Source organism: Pollachius pollachius (assembly GCF_949987615.1).
Source record: "Pollachius pollachius genome assembly, chromosome: 4".
NCBI lineage: Eukaryota > Metazoa > Chordata > Actinopteri > Gadiformes > Gadidae > Pollachius > Pollachius pollachius.
Genome location: NC_136937.1, coordinates 30,354,152 through 30,372,847, shown reverse-complemented (window position 1 = coordinate 30,372,847; position 18,696 = coordinate 30,354,152). Strand labels below are relative to the sequence as shown.

At 49.0% G+C, this 18,696-nt stretch overlaps 2 protein-coding genes across 3 annotated transcripts; both read left to right on the top strand.

Moving 5' to 3' along the window:
• Positions 1–565: 565 nt before the first annotated feature.
• On the top strand, positions 566–9,789 carry prkag3a (protein kinase, AMP-activated, gamma 3a non-catalytic subunit). 2 transcript variants are annotated; one of them, XM_079735278.1, is made up of 12 exons: positions 566–689; positions 920–958; positions 1,156–1,256; positions 1,572–1,653; positions 1,747–1,805; positions 2,531–2,576; positions 3,052–3,106; positions 6,274–6,400; positions 6,880–7,045; positions 7,342–7,379; positions 7,781–7,927; positions 8,617–9,789. In XM_079735278.1, exons 1-12 carry the CDS (start codon positions 653–655, stop codon positions 8,731–8,733), a joined length of 1,014 nt encoding a protein of 337 aa, XP_079591404.1. In that variant the 5' UTR covers positions 566–652; the 3' UTR covers positions 8,734–9,789. The 2 variants fall into 2 exon arrangements, with proteins under 2 accessions (XP_079591404.1, XP_079591403.1); XM_079735277.1 differs by having other exon boundaries at positions 2,531–2,591.
• A 274-nt stretch (positions 9,790–10,063) lies between these two features.
• Positions 10,064–18,334, top strand: retreg2 (reticulophagy regulator family member 2). The gene is made up of 9 exons (XM_079735856.1): positions 10,064–10,389; positions 11,011–11,114; positions 11,706–11,736; positions 12,305–12,434; positions 13,489–13,573; positions 14,078–14,215; positions 14,634–14,722; positions 15,321–15,456; positions 15,807–18,334. Exons 1-9 carry the CDS (start codon positions 10,136–10,138, stop codon positions 16,715–16,717), a joined length of 1,878 nt encoding a protein of 625 aa, XP_079591982.1. The 5' UTR covers positions 10,064–10,135; the 3' UTR covers positions 16,718–18,334.
• Positions 18,335–18,696: the final 362 nt, after the last annotated feature.

Here is an 18,696-nt window from a genome sequence, read left to right as displayed (position 1 = left end):
GTCTCCTCTTCCATCGTTTTCAAAAGCACAACTTGACCGGACGCCGATGTTTTATGGATATTTGGTTGGTCTTTTTACACAATCACATTGCTTTGTAACAGCCCCGGTGCGACCAAGACATTTCTTTTTTCAAATGTAAAAGAGAATTTTTTTTTTTTTCAAATGTAAAAGTCTGAGTTGCCGAGAGCAGCATAATTTGAGACATGTTGAAGCAAGATATCCTTTAATTTTGTAAACAATGTAAGATATGTGAAAAAAATAATAATCTGTAGAGAAGGCCAAACATTAATAAAAAAAAAGTTTCCTATTCTTACACGTGTGTGTTGTGTGTTTTTAAAGATAAATAGTGTGTGTGTGTGTGTGTGTGGGGGGGGGGGGGGGGGGGGGGGGGGATACAGTAATACGATCGTATTCCCCGCAGATTCTTAGTGGGTGTATGGGTGCCAAATGCGCTGCGGGGCCACCCTCAGCTCTACGCCCCGCCCACATCCTCTCGGCCCGGACGCATTCCGCTCAGGCGAGCCTCGGGCCATATATGGACCGGACCGTCGGTGGGCAATCCTGGGGCTCGCACGACTCGTGTGCTCCTGCGGAATAGACGGCCAAACTGCACGCGTAATACAAGCCTTATCTCGAGGCTAGGGAGCGTTTCATGGACGCGCATAAGGAGCATGGAGCCTCATTCTCAGGTAGGCTAGACATTAGTGGTCCTTTATTAACGTCGAGGGAGAAATTGTTTTGTTTGCACCGCTCTGGATATATTTAAAAATAAAGGGAATGTGAAAATAAAACGCAATTATTTGCGCAGTCTAACTATGGAATAATAAGTGCTCAATAGTATGCAGGCCAATGTCATGCCTTGTTTTGTTTTTTTGCAATATAAAAAATGTTTAATGTGTTGCTTTTATTCGTCGCGAAGGTCCCGTTAAACAGCAGAAACAGGAACAACCGAATACAGGTAGGCCGAAAGCGAACATGCTATCATAATACTACATTTTTCTCAATGCATTTCTCATTTGACCCCGTGTGTGTGCACGTGCGTTTTGTTGACAACACTCAAGTGTGGTAGTGCGCGTGGGTGGCGTGCTGCAGGTTGGTGCACACGCAAGCGCGTTCCCAATGCAATGACCCTCGGATCTCGTCCTGTCCGTGCAGAGCATGATGACGCTGTGTACCTGAACTTCATGAAAAGCCACACTTGCTATGACGCCATTCCAACCAGCTGCAAACTGGTCGTGTTCGACACCAAGTTACAGGTAAGGGCTGGGCTGGTTCACGTTAACCATCCATAACAATGCGCAGAGCCTGAAGGATTGTATGAAGCCTATCTGTTATTGTTATCTGTTATTTCTTTTTTGTATTTTGTATGTATTTTTCTTTCTGTATGTTTCTTATTTTTCCCTTTCTTCTTTCTCTTGTTCTTCTCCCTTTTATGATGATGTTGTATTTGTTTTGAAATGTGGTAAATATATAACGTTTTCTGCACAGAAAAAACAATTAGGTCAATGAAAATCTGAAAGAAAACTTTTTGCTTTCTGTATTAATTTTATCATTTTTTTACGAATCTGTAGGTCAAGAAGGCGTTTTTTGCCCTGGTGGCAAACGGCCTCAGAGCTGCCCCCTTATGGGACAGCAAGCTGCAAAGGTTTGTGGGTAAGATACTGAAGTGAAAACCATGGCAACTGACAGTTGGCTCAATCTCCAGCGCCAACCAGGGGCCTAATTGAAATCTCTTTCCCATTGCAGGCATGTTGACCATCACCGATTTCATCAACATCCTGCATCACTATTATAAATCTCCTATGGTAAGCCCCGCAGTCACACACACACACACACACACACACACACACACACACACACACACACACACACACACACACACACACACACACACACACACACACTACCGCACTTTGTGTGATATGTCGATACGCACAACGATTTATAATCAATAGTAGTAGTAGGTAATAAGACCTCTGTTTGAGCCGACTTGGAATTCATAGTGTGATCTAGATTCACTCAGACAACAGCCTGCCGAGTTGCACTTGTGACGTCTTTTCCGGTCTCGGAGCACTTATAGCGTTACCGTTCGTCAATGTGATTGTGCCATGGAGTTGGCTAGTCGTTGTGTTATTCCGAGGGGGCCCAACCAAAAGAGGGCGTGCCTCTGTGAAATGCCGCAGGAAAGCTGGGAGATTTCTCCACTTGAAACTTGGAAGGCTGGTGTCGCGAGGCATCTGGATCCCACCATTAGACAGCTCCCAGCTCACTTCTGACCAATCAGGGAATCTCCACCCTGATTGGTTGAGGGAGTCAGTCTGTCCTGGCAATCACAGGTGTGTGTAATGCAACACTTCTCAATGGTAGAGAAACGTAAGGAGGGAGGGAGCAGAGAGGAAGGGGAGTTTTTTCAGGTTGTTTAGTATCAAAATCAAAATGGCTCTCTTCTGATCTTTCCTGCTATCCCTCTCTCCCCACATCGCTCTAATTGTACCGATGATTGTTTAAGTCGTGTGTTGTCCCATTGCAGGTTCAGATCTATGAGCTGGAGAGTCACAAGATTGAGACATGGAGAGGTGATTCCTTTCAAAGTAAATAACTGACATGGGGCCAACAAAGGGTTGTGCGTTTGATGACGTGTGATGGCTAAAATATAGATAAAAAAATGTAGATAGGTATCTTGTTAAAACATAGATAAAATGTTTAACAAGATACCTAAAATGACACGGTTAAGATATGACTTCCAATAGCAGTAGTCTGTTCATTCAGAACAGTCTCTCTCTGTCTCTCTCTGTCTCTCTCTCTCTCTCTCTCTCTGTCTCTCTCTCTGTATCTTTCTGTCAGTCCCTCTTTGTCTCTCTCTGTGTCTGTCTGTCTTTCTGTCTGTCTGCCTCTCTAACTCTGTGCCTCTGTCTGTCTGTCTGTCTGTCTGTCTGTCTGTCTGTCTGTCTGTCTGTCTGTCTGTCTGTCTGTCTGTCTGTCTCTCTCTCTCTCTCTCTCTCTCTCTCTCTAACGCTCTCTCTCTAACGCTCTGTCTCTCTCTCTCTCCAGATATCTACCTGCAGTATTCCCATCAATTCCTGATCAGCATTTCTCCCAAAGCCAGGTGAGTCCAGACAGACAGACAAAGAGACATACAGAGAGCCTTAACGTCACTTTCAGTAAAGATTTTGTTTTAGTTTTTTGTTCTACCTTACTTATATTCACCCTACTCTACTCTACCCAACACCACTGCATTCTATTCTCTGTGGTTCTATTAAACTCTAATGTCTTCTCTGCATACTTATTGTATGCTGTTGTAGTGGACATTATGGAAACAATTCCCCATACTGTGTGTTACATTTATTTCCCTTGATATATATTCCCTTATTATCCTTGTTATGCTTATCATCAGTCGTGCGTTCTGCACGACATGTTATTGTGTTCCAATATAAGGGACGCTGTCTCTTTAAGGAAGGGGACCTGTTTTGGTTGTGATGACAACGGCGCGGTTTGTTTATTCCGGTTTGGTGAGCAACAATAAATGACACGCCGTTGCGTTGTCAACGTGAGAAATCGCTTCTTTTATCAAATCACGATTTCCACACTGGTGACCCCGACGTTTGTCTGCTGGACGCATTCCAGTGACACACCGAACAACTATGTCGACGAATGCTGTTTCATTGAAACTCCCGGAGTTCTGGGAGTCGTCGGCTTCTGCTTGGTTCGCGCAGACTGAGGCACAGTTCGCGTTGCGTGAAATTACCGCGGACACCACCAAATACTACTATGTAGTGTCGGCCCTCGGCAGTTCAACAGCAACAAGAGTGGTTAGTCTCCTGAAACATCCCCCTGCAGAGAATAAGTATACAGCACTCAAGGCTCACCTGCTGAAGACTTTTGAACTTTCTGATGCTGAGAGGGCTAGCCGGCTATTTTCTCTGCAAGGCTTGGGCGACAGCAAACCGTCTGAACTTATGGACAGGATGTTCGATCTGCTTGGAGAGCACAGGCCTGATTTCCTCTTCGTCCAGCTCTTCCTGCGTCAACTCCCGTCTCAGGTACGGGCTGCTTTGGCCAACACTGCCATCACTGATTGCCGCGCGCTGGCAGAGGAGGCTGACAGGTTTTTTCTGGCTGTTCAACACCCTGGCATGACTGCTGCTGCGCTCCATCCTGGGTACGCCATTGCAACCAACTCGGCCCAAGTCCCTCACACCGCCGCCCCGCTCCCTGGTGACTCAGCGCTCACTGCAGTGGCTACAGTTTCGCACCGGCAACGTTCTGACACAAGCCTGTGTTTTTACCACACTAAATTCGGCTCCAGGGCCAAGAAATGCCTACCACCTTGCAGCTTCAGGGGGACTGGAAACGCCAGGGCCGGCGCTCAGTAGTGGCTTTGAGTGTCGGCCGCACTGGCAGGCTGCTGTTCATCCAGGACACCATCTCCGGGCGCCGTTTCCTGTGTGACACCGGCGCACAGAGGAGCATTCTGCCTGCATTACCACTGGACATCCTGGCGGATGGATTTGGCCCCCCCCTGGAGGCTGCTAATGGTAGCCCCATACGCACTTATGGCACTCGACACGTTGCACTATGTTTTGGCGGTCAGCGGTTTAGCTGGGACTTAATCACAGCCGAAGTGGCTGTCCCCCTCCTGGGTGCGGACTGTCTATGCGCTTATGGGCTGCTGGTGGATGTCAAAAACCGTCGTTTGATTGACGACACCACGTTTTCTTCATACACCTGCGCTCTCAGTGGTTTGGACTCCATCAGACTGTCTAGCGTGCTCTCGCAGGCCGACGAGTTTCATCGCCTGCTCGCAGAGTTTCCAGTGCTCACACAGCCCACCTTTTCTTCATCTACGGCCAAGCATGGAGTGGAGCACCACATCGCCACCAATGGCCCGCCTGTCTACGCCCGGGCACGACGACTAGACCCAGCCAAGCTGGCCATTGCCAGGGCTGAGTTTGACAGCATGGAACGCCTTGGCATCATCCGCCGCTCCAGCAGCCCGTGGGCTTCGCCTCTCCACATGGTTCCAAAGCCCGCCGGCGGGTGGCGCCCCTGCGGCGATTACCGCAGGCTTAACGACGCTACAACGCCAGATCGCTATCCAGTGCCTCATATCCAGGATTTTTCAGCACACCTGGCTGGCAAAGTTTTTTTTTCGAAGGTGGACCTCGTCCGTGGATACCACCAGGTTCCTGTCCAACAGCTCGATGTGCCCAAAACAGCAGTGATCACCCCTTTTGGACTGTTTGAGTTCTTGAGGATGCCTTTCGGCCTGAAAAACGCCGCCCAGTCATTCCAGCGCCTCATGGACTCTGTACTACGTGATCTGCCTTTCCTGTTTGTGTACCTGGACGACATCCTCGTGGCCAGTACCTCCAAAACCGAACACCTGGCCCACCTGCGGATCCTCTTCGAGCGTCTCAGCCAGCACGGACTTATCATCAACCCAGCTAAGTGCCAGTTTGGGTTGACCACCATCGACTTCCTGGGACATCGAGTCACCAAGGGCGGGGCCGTGCCACTCCCATCTAAGGTTGACGCGATCTCGAACTTCCCACGGCCCGTCACAGTGAGGTCCCTGCAGGAGTTCCTGGGAATGGTGAACTTTTACCACCGCTTCATTCCCAGAGCTGCTGCAATCATGTGCCCCCTGCATGAGGCCTTGAGGGGGAAAATACCAAAACATCTGGTGGATTGGTCCTCGGAGAGAGACAAAGCGTTCATGGATGCAAAGGCCGCGTTGGCCAAAGCGACGATGCTGGCACACCCATCACCTGATGCGCCCATTGCCATCACAACAGACGCTTCGGACTATGCAGTGGGCGGTGTGCACGAGCAGTGGGTGGATGGTGCCTGGCAACCGCTTGCTTTCTTTAGCCGCCAGCTACGCCCGCCTGAACGCAAGTACAGCACGTTTGACCGGGAGCTGCTTGCACTTCACCTTGCCATCCGACATTTCCGTTCACTGCTAGAGGGTCGACAGTTTACAGCTTTTGTCGACCACAAACTGTGCACTTAAAAATAGTACTTAGCATTGTGTAGCATCTTATCCTAGCTATCTTTTTTGTACACAGGGAAAAGGTTAACCTACTGATTGTTAGTGCTTGGCACTTGTTTCTATGAACATCCTTTCTGTACCGACAGCGACATATTATCGTTTTTCTTTCTTCTGACAAATGTACTTATTGTTAGTCGCTTTGGATAAAAGTGTCTGCTAAATGCCCTGAATGTCTACCCTGCCTTTCTACTGTCTGCCCCACCCTCCTCCACCCCTTGCAGTCTGTACGACGCCATCTACTATCTTCTGAAGTATAAGATCCACAGACTGCCCGTCCTCAACCCCGAGACGGGGAACGTCCTTCACATCCTCACCCACAAGAGGATCCTCAAGTTCCTGCACATCTTCGTGAGCCCATTCAAACACCCTTGCTAATTAGTGATGGACAACGGGAGCTAAACACGCAAAATAACCGGAGCACATCACAAAGTCAGCAAACAACAAAGTCAAAGTCAGCTAGAGTCTTTCCTAGTCTTCTACATTTGACTTGATTAATAATAATAATAATAATAATAATAATATTGATAAGTAACACTAGATACAAATCGTTAAGCTTATAGCATAATTGCCCAAGTCCTATTTTGGCCTTTGGCCGATTGTGATAGCTAACTTAACTCCGCTCTCCCAACGCTGCTGATTCGCTGTGCCTCATTGGCTATATCCTGAGCCAATCAGAGTGCTTTATACATTCCATAATCACTATCTGCCTAAGTCATCTATTTGACGCCAGCGTTTTTTCCGCTAAACACGAGATGAACCTTCAAACAAAAATATGACTTCGGCAATTTTGCTACGAGGCTAACGAAATAATAATATTCCCCCGCCAGGGTCGGACGGTCCCGAAGCCGGAGTTCATCCACCGGTCAATCCAGGATCTGGGGATCGGAACGTTCCGGAACATCGCCACCATCGCGCAGACGGCCAGCGTGCACGACGCCCTCGCTGTGTTCGTGGAGCGGAGGGTGTCTGCCCTGCCGGTGGTGGACGAGCAGGGTACTATGTCCTTAGGGCCAAGAGGGGTAGGATCGGCCCAGCCGTGGGTAAGGGAGTACGACTCCGAGCCGAAAGGTTCTGGGTTCGAACCCCGATGTCTGCATCCCTAACTTGTGGTGCATTCCGGAGAAAAGATGTCTCCTTAAACCCCCAAACCTGTTCATTAGGGAAATTTCTGAATTTATTGTCAGGCGCTTTGGATGAAATCACCTGCTTTGGTCTGCGGAATGACTCACTAGTATGACCGAATTAAGTTGAAGGTTTTAAGTTTGGGTTTTTCTTTTGTTCCCTTTTAGGAAAAGTAGTGGCTCTGTATTCCCGGTTTGACGTGATTGTGAGTACCAAAGACTAGTCCTGTAGTATTTCTTTATATTATCATTCATAAATCCCAATGTCATCAGAAATAGAAAAGAATACTACACAAAAACATTTATTCAAATAATGTATAAAGAGCTGTTGAATCCTTAGTAGTGAAAAATAAATGAATGTAACTTATTGTACTTACTGTGTGCTGATTCGGAAAGATGCTACATCCCGAACATTTTTGAATTCGATTTGATTTTCCGAATTCTGATCCGAATTTCAGAGTAGTTCCTTGTGTCCCCATGGACGAGAGCGCATGCTACACGCCTCAACACCTCAATGCCCAATAAAGTGTATATATATATATATATATGTATATAAAACGATAACGTCGACGACGTTATCGTTTTCGTTTCCTCCGAACATGCTCAGAATCTGGCGGCCCAGAAGACGTACAACAACCTGCACATGAGCATGCGGGAGGCGGTGGTGAGACGCATGTGCTTCGTGGAGGGCGTGATCACGTGCTACGCCCACGAGACGCTGGACGCCATCGTGGAGCGCATCGTCCAGGCAGAGGTGGGCGGGGCTTAGTCTCCGGTCCGCTGGGGGGTGTTTGTGTAAAACTGCGGCCCGCTTTGTGACGTGTGACATCACATTGGTCACATGCTACAGTTCACTTACGACAGAGTACATACGACGTGCTGTGCTCTGGTCGTTACATTCTCTACACGCCGCGTACCGTGTACTATGTACTGCATTACATATGACACGTAGTACCTATCGCTTACCACAAACGTGTGTGTTACATATGGTATCTATACCTCTACCTCTTTCTCCCTCTAAAACTCTACCTCTCACCCCCCCTGTCTCTTCTGCTGTATCTCTACCTCCCTCCCTCTCCCTCCCCCTCCCTCCCTCTCTCCCCCTCCCTCCCTCTCCCTCTCTCTCTCTCTCCCCCTCTCTCTCCCCCTCTCTCTCTCTCCCTCTCTCTCTCTCTCTCTCTCTCTCCCCCTCTCTCTCCCCCTCTCTCCCTCTCTCTCTCTCCCTCTCCCCCTCTCTCTCCCTCTCTCTCTCTCTCTCCCCCTCTCTCTCCCCCTCACTCCCCCTCTCTCTCCCCTCTCTCTCTCCCTCTCTCTCTCTCTCTCTCCCCCTCTCTCTCCTCTCTCTCTCTCTCTCCCTCTCTCCCCTCTCTCTCTCTCTCCCTCCCCCTCCCTCCCTCTCCCCCTCTCTCTCTCTCCCCCTCTCTCTCCCCCTCTCTCGCCCAGGTCCACCGGCTGGTTCTGGTGGACTCCGGGGGCGTGGTGCGGGGGATCATCTCCCTCTCCGACATCCTCCAGGGCATGGTGCTGGCGCCGGCGGGGATAGACTGCCTGCTGTCGTAAGAACAGCCCGTCCCTGACCCCTGACCTTCCCTTAAACGTCCTGTCCCCCCCCCCGGCCCCCACCCTACCACCCTGGGTCTCGCAGCAGGCAGGTACCCCCCCAACACATAGACATACACACGCACAGATACACGAGCGCGCACACACACACACACACACAAACATGCACACACAAACATGCCACACACACACACGCACGCATACATGCACACACACACACACACACATGCACACACACACACGCACGCACGCGCGCACACACACACACACACTAACAGACACACACAGACATGTGTCACCGCCACCCTCACACTCCGTTAGGGTCGCGACCTCTGTGGTGTGACACTTGTGGGTTCACGGGAGCAACAGGAGAGTTCTTCCAGCGCCGAGCACGTCGACGGCATTTCTTCTCTGAGGACTAGTCACGGTACATGGTGTACAAAATACCCTTTTAAAGACGCGTCGTGTAAGAGGAGCCCCTTCCCGTTGGAAGGCCGAGACTTTCGCTTGAAGACGACTGAATGAAAGTGTGCTGGCCACGCTAACCGGCTAACTGGCTAACTGGCTAACTGGCTAACTGGCTAATTGACTAACTAGCCATTATACGTTATGTGCAGAATATATCAGTTACAGTATCACATTTTATTGTTAACAACATTGAAATCCCTATCGCTCCGTATGACTTACAGAAAGGGCCAGGTTATTTTGAGCTAGGAGCTATTTGAAATATTACACATTGTGACCGAGTACTTGTCTTTGTCCGTCTTCCAAGGAATGGCAATACCCCAGGCTGGAAGGAGATCCCAGGAGATGTCTTGGAAGATGAATCCTTCATGTCTTAACTGCGGTCACTTTTGTAACGCCACCTTATCGAGCAGGCTAGCTGTTTTTATGCTAACGGAGGGAAATGGACACTGTGGACTGCTGTGCAGGGCATCTTGTCATCTTTAAAGTGTGTAGAACAGTGTCTGTATTTTATGCGTTTGATCAAATTGATCTCGATTTAATTTGTTGTACATTACTGTCATAAAATAAACAATACATTTGTATAACGTGTGCAATTGATTTTGTGTTTTTATTTCCCAACGACTCAATGAATTCGTTTTACGTGTTGTTTGTATGATGACAGCAATGAGCCACCATAGCAATCCTGCAACCATACCCCAAGGGCTTGGCCATTACGTAACACTTAGCCGTGCAGTGCCCTCTTCCCACCACACGGGGGTGCTGTTGCCCGCTCCCACGCGCCGCGCAACGCCAAAACCGTAAACAAGGAAACACGTGACGCCTCTTTTTTTTCTTTTTTTCTAGTTCATGGGCCTGTGTCAGATGTGCTCATCATCCGCCCATCTCTCTAGCCCCGTGATCTCCAAAACAACACTACGACGAAGTGGGTAAAAACATGGCGAGTGGAGAGGAGGCCAGACGCCCGTCGAACACCTCCTCTTCGGTCGGACTGGAGTCGCTGTTCCCCCCCGGCGCGGCGGAGCACGACGCCTGCGAGGAGGGCAGTGCGGAGCTGCTCGGCCTGCGGGAGAGCCTCCAGGGCTGGCTGTCGCCCTACGAGCCGCTGATTTCATGGCTGCAGAGGCTTCTTGTTTGGGAGAGGCCGCTGCACAGCATCTTCGTGGCCCTGACTCTAAACACCTTATTCTGGTAAATCGAAGTGTGGTTATCGATCCCGCATATGTCATCGTTTGCTAAACTGTGCGTCGACCGCCCTACCTTTGGGAGGTGATCGGCCGATTGGAGGATGAGTCGAGTGCTGCGGGTTTAGTAAGCGTCGAGATAAGTGACCTAATCCCCGTGTCGTTAGCTTGAGCTAACGGGGAGTAATGCAGCATCATTTTTTTGTTGAAGTTACTTCCTTCCCGCACTGGTTAAACAATCGAAAGTCTCCAGTCCTGCTTGTGTAGCGAATATAAGTGGTTTATGAACCAGAGACGCGAGTGTCTTTGCGTCTTTTGTTTCTGAAGGGTTATGAATAACGATAACACACATACACACACACACACACACACCGTGCAGCCTCGTCCTGCCCCGGCCTGCAGACCACCTGTCATTGGCCGTCTTTATTCGCCGCTATTCCCTACAGGTAACCCGAGCTGCGGCTGTTGTGTTCATAAATGTTCCCAGTCACAACAGAAGTAGAAATTCTGGAGATTGGCACATACAATGTAATGTGAAGTTTGAATAGTAGGCCCCTATAATGAACTTGGACTGTGTGTGTGTGTGTGTGTGCGTGCGTGCGCGTGCGCGCGCGCTTGTCAACAACAGGCTCCTGTCCTCCACTTCCTTGAGGCCTGTGTTCCTCCTGAGTGTGACTCTGCTGGGACTGCTCCTGTTGGACCGATGGAAGCACAAGCTCCCGCTCATGAAAGGTACGCTATAGGCTGTGTTCCTCTGGGTCGGCGCAGGTGTGTGGACTCCGGACCCACGCCATATGGGACAAAGCGCCCCAGAAACGACATCTTGATAGCATCGGGCTAGGGTTACCGACCGATGGCCCAACCCGATACTCAGTTTAGCGGGTTAAAATGATGTCTGATCGCGTCGTTTTGGACTGGGCTTTTGTTGTGGTGCGAGGGGGACAAAGTACAGTTAAACTAGATTGAACGAAGGAACAATTTCTGAAGTTTTTTAAGTTTTCATCAAAGCCTACCGCTATAGAATTTGAATATATGCGACCATTATGATATCATAATTCATTGGAAGGCAAATATGTTATTTACTCTTTAACTGCATATATTTGAGAAAGGTTATCTTGATGTGTGCTGTGATGAAGAGCACTGAGAAACTTGAGGAAGGTGCATCAGTAAGTACTGTCATGAACCCTAGAATAATTATAACACGATTATGTCCTGTTTGAAACTGGTATTCACACCAGCTTTAAATTGAGGCTTAAATATTTTGAATGATTTTTATTTGAAGATTATTCTTTTGTCCACCTTCTCTCCCCATGTACACTACAGTTCCGTCTACCGGAGTCATCCCGGTACTCAGGTGTGTATACACACATACATGTTCACCTGTATCCAAAACCGCCTGCACACACCTCATCGCTAACCATCGTAGCAATCTGTATAGAGTCATGTGTGAAGGAAATTCGACAATGTCAATGAGTTTTGTCGAGTGGGGTTAGCGTCGAGGTTGCTCTGAAACCGAAAGATTGTGTATTGTCAACGTCATATTGACGTGGAAATTATTGATCTAATCCTTATCACATGGCCCTCAGTCATTCGCTCTTGCCATAGCGGTGACATTTGTGCCCAGCTATAGTTTTCTCCAATGACCACGACGGGAGCATCCATCAGACATTAGTTATAATTGTGTCTAGAAATGCTATGCCGCCGTCTGTTTGAGTGAGTAATGTTTGCCTGTAAGACTCTACTCCTTCATCATACATTACACTATGTTGTAACGCACTTTTAACCCCCTTTAACAACGACGTCCATCGCTTGAAGCATGTCTACCACTTACATAATTGTGCGCATGTGTGTGCCCCTGTGTGTGTTTGTGCGCCCGTGCTTGTGTTTGTGTCTCCGTGCGCCTGGGTTTCCGCGTCCTGCAGAGCTAGCATGGGCGTGGAGCCACGGCTGCTCAGCGTGCCGGAGCTGAGCCACCACCTGGCCGAGAGCTACCTGACCTGCCGCCTCTACCTGCAGGAGACCCTGCAGTACAAGCGGCAGCACCACCTCAAGGTACCGCAGCTAGCCCTCAGGCTAGCACCAGAGTACATTTACATTTACATTTAGGGCATTTAGCAGACGCTTTTATCCAAAGCGACTTACAAGAAGTGCATTTGTTACAGTAAGTACATAAGAAGTGAAACAATATATCTCTGTCGGTACAGTAAAGATGTTCATAGAACCAAGTGCAAGTATTACAAACGCTAGGCTAACCCATTCCCCGTGTAAAGCAACGATAGCAGCTACTGTAGATGCTACACAATTAAGTACCTTGAATAAGTGCAATGTGCAAGTGCCAGGACGTACAACATTCAATGGTGGCTGTGCATTGGTTTCTATGCAGAGTCGAGGTGAACTCTCAGAGTAGTGTTAGGCAGTGTTGGGCAAGTACCTTCTTTAAAAAAAGTAATTAGTTACAGTTACTTCCCCCAAAAAGTTACGAAATTAGTTACTCCGTTACAAATTATAAAGTGACACGTTAACCGTGGAAAGTGAAAAAGAAAAGTCAGTAACGGTAACTGCGTACAAGGATGGGAAGTTAAAAAAAATAACTGAAAAAAAAGTAACTGAAAAAAATAACGCCGTTATTTATAACGCCGTTATTCCCATCGCTGATGTTCGGAGATACCCGCAAGCTAGCATGACTGGTTGTATAAGTAGTGATGTTAGACCGCCCTTAATGCTATATTGCTGTAGGGTACTTTTATTTTAAGTAGGAGGATAACGTTAGCAGAAGTAGCTAGCATGACGGGGCAAGCAAGTAGGGGAAACCTTTTAAATGTGGCAGTTATATTACACGCTGGCTAGCATGGCAGGATATACAAGCATTGCAGGTTTATACTCGCAGTGAAATCAGCCTCCAGCTTGCATTGCTGGCCGCATCCCAATAGTTAATAATTAAGTTGCCTTCCTGGAAAAGGGCCTTTCGAGAACTGTGTTAAACAAATATACAAAAAAATACCCAACGCTTAGTTGGTGTGAGTGCCAGGATTGCGTAGCCGCCAGCCGTGACCCAGATTTGACTTGAATTAAACGTGGTGTGTTTGTCCTTCCCTCTTCTGCCCAGTTCTGCATGGTGATGACCAGTGGCTCCCTGGTACTGGCCCTACTGGGCCACTACGTGCCGGGCATCATGATCTCGTATATCATAGGTGAGCCACCTGGCAGCGTTCCTGGTCCCCTGCCAGTGTTAATATTGATACTGTGACGTTGGGTCTACTGCCAACTGCCGGGTTTCGGTTACTGAGATGACACGTTGTGAACACTCAGTTCCTTATGAGGGTCTTGTTTCTCTTTGTACAATAAGGGCGATCCCATCTGCTGTATTTAACGTGACATGATTAGTTAGGATTATTATGTCGGTTAGTAAGTGAATACAGATTTCTTGAGAGAGAGGAAGGTATGTATTCAGAGAGTTAGAGGTATATATTGAGAGATTGATAGAGGTATATATTGAGAGAGAGAGAGAGAGAGGTATATTCGAGAGAGAGGTACATATTGAGAGAGAGAGAGGTATATAAAGAGGGAGAGGGAGAGAGAATTTGATCTAAAAATATGGTGCGTGTCGAGCCACTATTGATGCATACATACAAAGCATCCATTTTGATCGCAATACTTATTCCACTGTGTGTGTGTGTGTGTGTGTGCGTGCACAGTGCTGAGCGTGCTGGTGTGGCCTCTGGTGGTGTACCACGAGCTGATCCAGAAGATGTACACGGGACTGGAGCCCATCCTCATGAAGCTGGACTACAGCATGAAGGGAGACCCGGACCGCCGCAAGCACGACAAGAAGAGTGAGTGGCGGCCCCCCTCCGCCAATCAGTTTCTCCCTCGAGGGCCCTCAGCCAATCACAGCCCCCATAGAAGGGGTTAGCTGGGAGGGGCCTTGTGGCTATTGAATCCCTGACAAAAGTAGTATAGTTCAAACTAACTTCCAAAACCCGGTGGGACGGGGAGAAATCTAGGAGTTGGATAGCAATTAACCCAATAATGACCAAATAACATTGGGACACATTCAGTTATGTTTTTTTTTTAGGCTTTTCAAAAACAATAACATAAATTGTTTGTGTGTGTGTGTTTGTGTTTTCTTTTTTTTGGAAAAGGCAATTTCAGTTGACAAATGTTGAAACATCTAGTTTCCGTTGTTTGCTTCATCAACATGTGTGTTTGTGTGTTTGCTCACTGTCTGCAATGTCTTTCGTCCCCCCCCAGAGGTGAGGAAGGAGACGGAGGAAGGGGGAGAGCCCAGGGCCGAGACGGAGAGCGAGAGCGAGGAGGAGCTGTCCTGCTTCGCCCCCACGGTGGGTCCAATGAACACAGCCCTGGGGGGTGTGTGTGTGTGTGTGTGTGTTGATGGCGGAGAGTAATGAGAAATCAGGGCACACAGGACAAACCAAAGCGGCACGGGTGTGCAGCCTGACCCAGCCCCAGAGTCCAATCAGCCAGACAGCCATCATCCACACACACACTCCACACCGACGCTTCTATAGGTTCTTCTATAGTAGGTGGCTAGCAACACAAAGCTTGAGTATGGATCACTACACAGAGCTAGTGTATGGCTAACAACAGAGCCAGCATACAGCTAGCAACGCAGAGCTAGTCTAAAGCTAGCAACACAAAGCTAGCATATGGCTAGCAACACAGAGCTAGCATACTGCCAGCCACACAGCTAGCCTACAGCTAGCAACACAGCTAGCATACAGTTAGCCACACAGGCCTAGCATACGGCTAGCCACACAGAGCTCACATACGGTTAGCATACAGCTAGAGACAAAGAGCAAGCATATTATGGTTCTCATGCAGTGAGCTACACAGCTAGCTTCCAGCTAGCGTGCAGCTTGATATGGAGTTCCCTCAAGCTATGTCGGCGTCACTAACTCCCGCCGTGTCGGTGTTCAGGTGGACGTGAAGACCACGGCCCTGGCCATGGCCATCACAGACTCCGAGCTGTCCGACGAGGAAGCCTCCATCTTGGAGAGCGGGGGGTTCTCCGTTTCCCGGGCGACCACGCCCCAACTCACGGACGTCTCCGAAGGTAACGGGCCGACGTCCGGCTTTCATCAAGCTAACCGATTTGAGGAAGTGTTTTTGGGGTGCAGCGGTTGGTGGAGTTAGGTTGTTAGAATCTCGAATACTGCTCTGAAAAAACCTTTTGTTCGGGAAGACGAATCCACAAATACTTTACTTATCGTCATTTCAAGAAAAACGTCAAGTTAAACTTAGTTGGTTATTGTATACATTCTGATAAGTCGTCTTTTTCAGAATGGGGGGGTCAATCGGTTAGAATGATTTGATTTACAATTTGTAAAAGTTAGTATGTTTTGATTCACAAACGGTTGTCTGAGGAGAACTGTTCATAATTCACCCCACCCTCCCCGTTCCCAGACCTGGACCAGCAGAGCCTGCACAGCGACCCGGACGAGGCCTACCTGAGAGACCTGCCCGAGTTCCCCTCTGTGGAGGAGCTCCCGTCTGTGGAGCCCGGCAGCCTGCTCCACTCCCGCCCGGCCCCGGGGCCGGGGCCGGGACCAGGGACTAGCCTAGCCTCGGTGGCCCAGCCGGGGGCACCCGCTGACGGGGAGGCCCTGAGCCCTGCCAGCCTCCTCTTCCAGCACCTGGCCACGCCCCTGCACTTTGTCAACACGCACTTCAACGGGAACGGCCAGCCGGTCGGAGGGGGCGGGGCAACACCAACCGACAAGGAGGTGGAAGTACCCGCCCCTGAGCACCGAGAGGAAGCAGACGAGGAAGAACAGGAAGAGGAAACGGTGGCGGCGGCGGTGGAGGTGGCGTTGGAGGTGGAGGCGGAGGGGGAGGGCGTCCGCGGCAGCCAGCTCTCCCTGGAGGCGCTCAGCGAGGAGATCGTTAGCACGGCCATCTCCACCGTGGTGCAGAACACTCTGACGGCGCTGCGGCGCTCCGACCACGAGCAGAAGCCTGCCCCCGCCCACTTCCTGCCCAGCGAGACGCCGCCGGGCGCCATGGATACCATCGACGATGACGACGACCTCATCGCTGACCCCCCCGCCAAGGACCCCCTCGTCGATGCTACCGCGGCAACCGCGACGGACATGCCGGAGCAGGGTCTTGAAGCGGAAGGGGCGGGGCCTGTGGATAAGGAGGCGGAGCAAGGGGAAGACGAGGAGGAGGAGGAGGAAGACTTTGAGCTGCTGGACCAGAGCGAACTGGAGCAGATGGCAGAGGAGCGGGAAGCGGGGGCGGACAAGCCGTTAGTGGGCGGGGTCTCTGGGGGCCCGGAGATGCTCCCGTCTCCGGCGCACCAACCGGAGTCCTAGCTCCAAGAGGCTCCGCCCCCCCCCCAACAAACAACCCCTAACTGTTTTTTGATTTTGATTGGTTGGATAAAGGATTGTAAACGGTATCCACTGTAATAAGGTTCAAACTTTTGGTCAAACTTTAAAACCAGAATCGTCGAAAATATATACCTTTGGAAGATTGAAGGTGTTTTCTGTTAATCTGGTTTTATTCGAATGGTCAATGCGCACACCTGTTGTTCCCGATGTAAATGGTTCCTAAAAAAGACTTTGTCTCCGCTAACGGCGGTAGTTTGCGAGCGGTATGCTAATTATACCCTCCGTTCCGTCCGACTCAAGGGCGTAGGAACCGGGGGGGACGGAGGGGACGTGTCCCCTCCAATATCGGAGACAGGCGTATTTGTTCCACCTAAAACTTATACCGGATCTGTCAGGTTTCCGATATGTGTCCCCCCCCAATGTTAAACTCATTCCTACGCCCCTGGTCCGACTTAAGGCTCCGTTGATCTTCAGATGCATGTTACAGACGATGTAGACAGCGGTTCAATTACAAAAAACTTCCCAAAAGCGAGAGGAGGGGAGTGCGTGTCCGAATTTTGGGCATTCCAAATTAACGTTAAATCTACTTTTTCCGAAAACTCGCCACAAACGGTCTCTCGCTAGGACTGCCGGTCGGACTCGGGACGTGCGGCGGCCATTTCATACGCGCTGCGACAGCGCTCTGCATGCACCACCACCGTTTATGAGCGGAGTTCGGCTTGGCCCCGCGAACGCAGCCCGACCTCTCGACAAACTTGCGTAAACGGAGTTCTACAGAGCTATTTCTTTTTCTTTCTTTTTTTTCGTTTCGTTCAAGTAACGGGAGTAGTCGTCGAATGACAATGTGAATTTTACTATTAGTCATTTCTACCATCCTATACTTCAATACGACTCTATTAGCTATCAAACGCTGACTCCATTCTGTCAAAGGTTTAACGTTCAGAGTTACAACTGCTTTTTATACATCAAAGTGTGTGTAGATATAAATATATATGTCACATCCAGGAAAGCGTTTCCTGCCCTCCCCTCCCTCCATGTTTTAGGTGTCGTACCGTGTCATCTGTGTGGTGTTGGACTGGAAACCCCTGTTGCCATAGAGATCTAGTGTGCATACTATGACCCTCATGCTCTCCCCCGTCCTCGTTCGCCCTTTTCACCAACACGCCTGAGAGAGAGCAGGTCTGTTTATTGTTGTTTTCTTTTGGCCTATCGCGTTCCCCCAAAGAACAATGAGCAACCGTGTTTTTTAATTTTTGTCTTGGAACACGTAACCACTGTAACCAGATGTCTATTTTAGAAAGAGGGCTTTTATTGTGAAAGAGTTTCGAAATGTTGGATTATCACTATTATAATAGCTATTAATATATACGTTATTTAATTGGACAAGACTGCTGATGAGATTTAATTTTAAAGTGATGTGGGGAGAGATGAGAATCAATTTTTGTTAAAACTTGTTTTGGGTCTGCAACAATGATTGTATGATAGATTTTGGATCTTTTGCACTCTGGACGTTCATGCATAGAAACATATTCCCAATGTGAGCTTTGAACCATAAACTATTCCTCCTCGTTACCCAGACCATTCCAAGGCTTACCTAAAAGGAATCGGGAGGGGGGGGGGGGGGGGGGGGGGGGGAGTGAAATGTAACCAGGACCTGGAGAGATGAAATGGAACCCATTTCTACATTTCGAGCTGCATATACGCCCATACACAGATGTGACTTTGCTGTCGATATACAAGCCTAGCTCCTTAATTTAACCATCGGCCTTGATTTCTGTTTCAAAGAAGAACATTTTAAAAAAGGTCAAGGTTACAATAACCGACTTTATTCGTAACTTGCAACCCATTTAGTTTTTAGTTTTTGTTTCACTTTAAAACTGACCTAACCATTACCAGCTATTTTTCTACATGTATAGCCATCGTTGGGGTGTGTATATTTACAGAGACGAAAGGTTTGTGCC

What these genes read in the sequence shown, in the direction of transcription:
- prkag3a (XM_079735277.1), top strand. Translation starts at nt 653, where the DNA reads ATGGACGCGCATAAGGAGCATGGAGCCTCATTCTCAG. An exon ending in AGCATTTCTCCCAAAGCCAG is followed by an intron (nt 3,107 to 6,273) that starts GTGAGTCCAGAC and finishes CACCCCTTGCAG; the next exon opens with TCTGTACGACGCCATCTACT. An exon ending in GCCGGTGGTGGACGAGCAGG is followed by an intron (nt 7,046 to 7,341) that starts GTACTATGTCCT and finishes GTTCCCTTTTAG; the next exon opens with GAAAAGTAGTGGCTCTGTAT.
- retreg2 (XM_079735856.1), top strand. Translation starts at nt 10,136, where the DNA reads ATGGCGAGTGGAGAGGAGGCCAGACGCCCGTCGAACACCTCCTCTTCG. An exon ending in TGTCCTGCTTCGCCCCCACG is followed by an intron (nt 14,723 to 15,320) that starts GTGGGTCCAATG and finishes GTCGGTGTTCAG; the next exon opens with GTGGACGTGAAGACCACGGC. An exon ending in ACTCACGGACGTCTCCGAAG is followed by an intron (nt 15,457 to 15,806) that starts GTAACGGGCCGA and finishes CCCCGTTCCCAG; the next exon opens with ACCTGGACCAGCAGAGCCTG.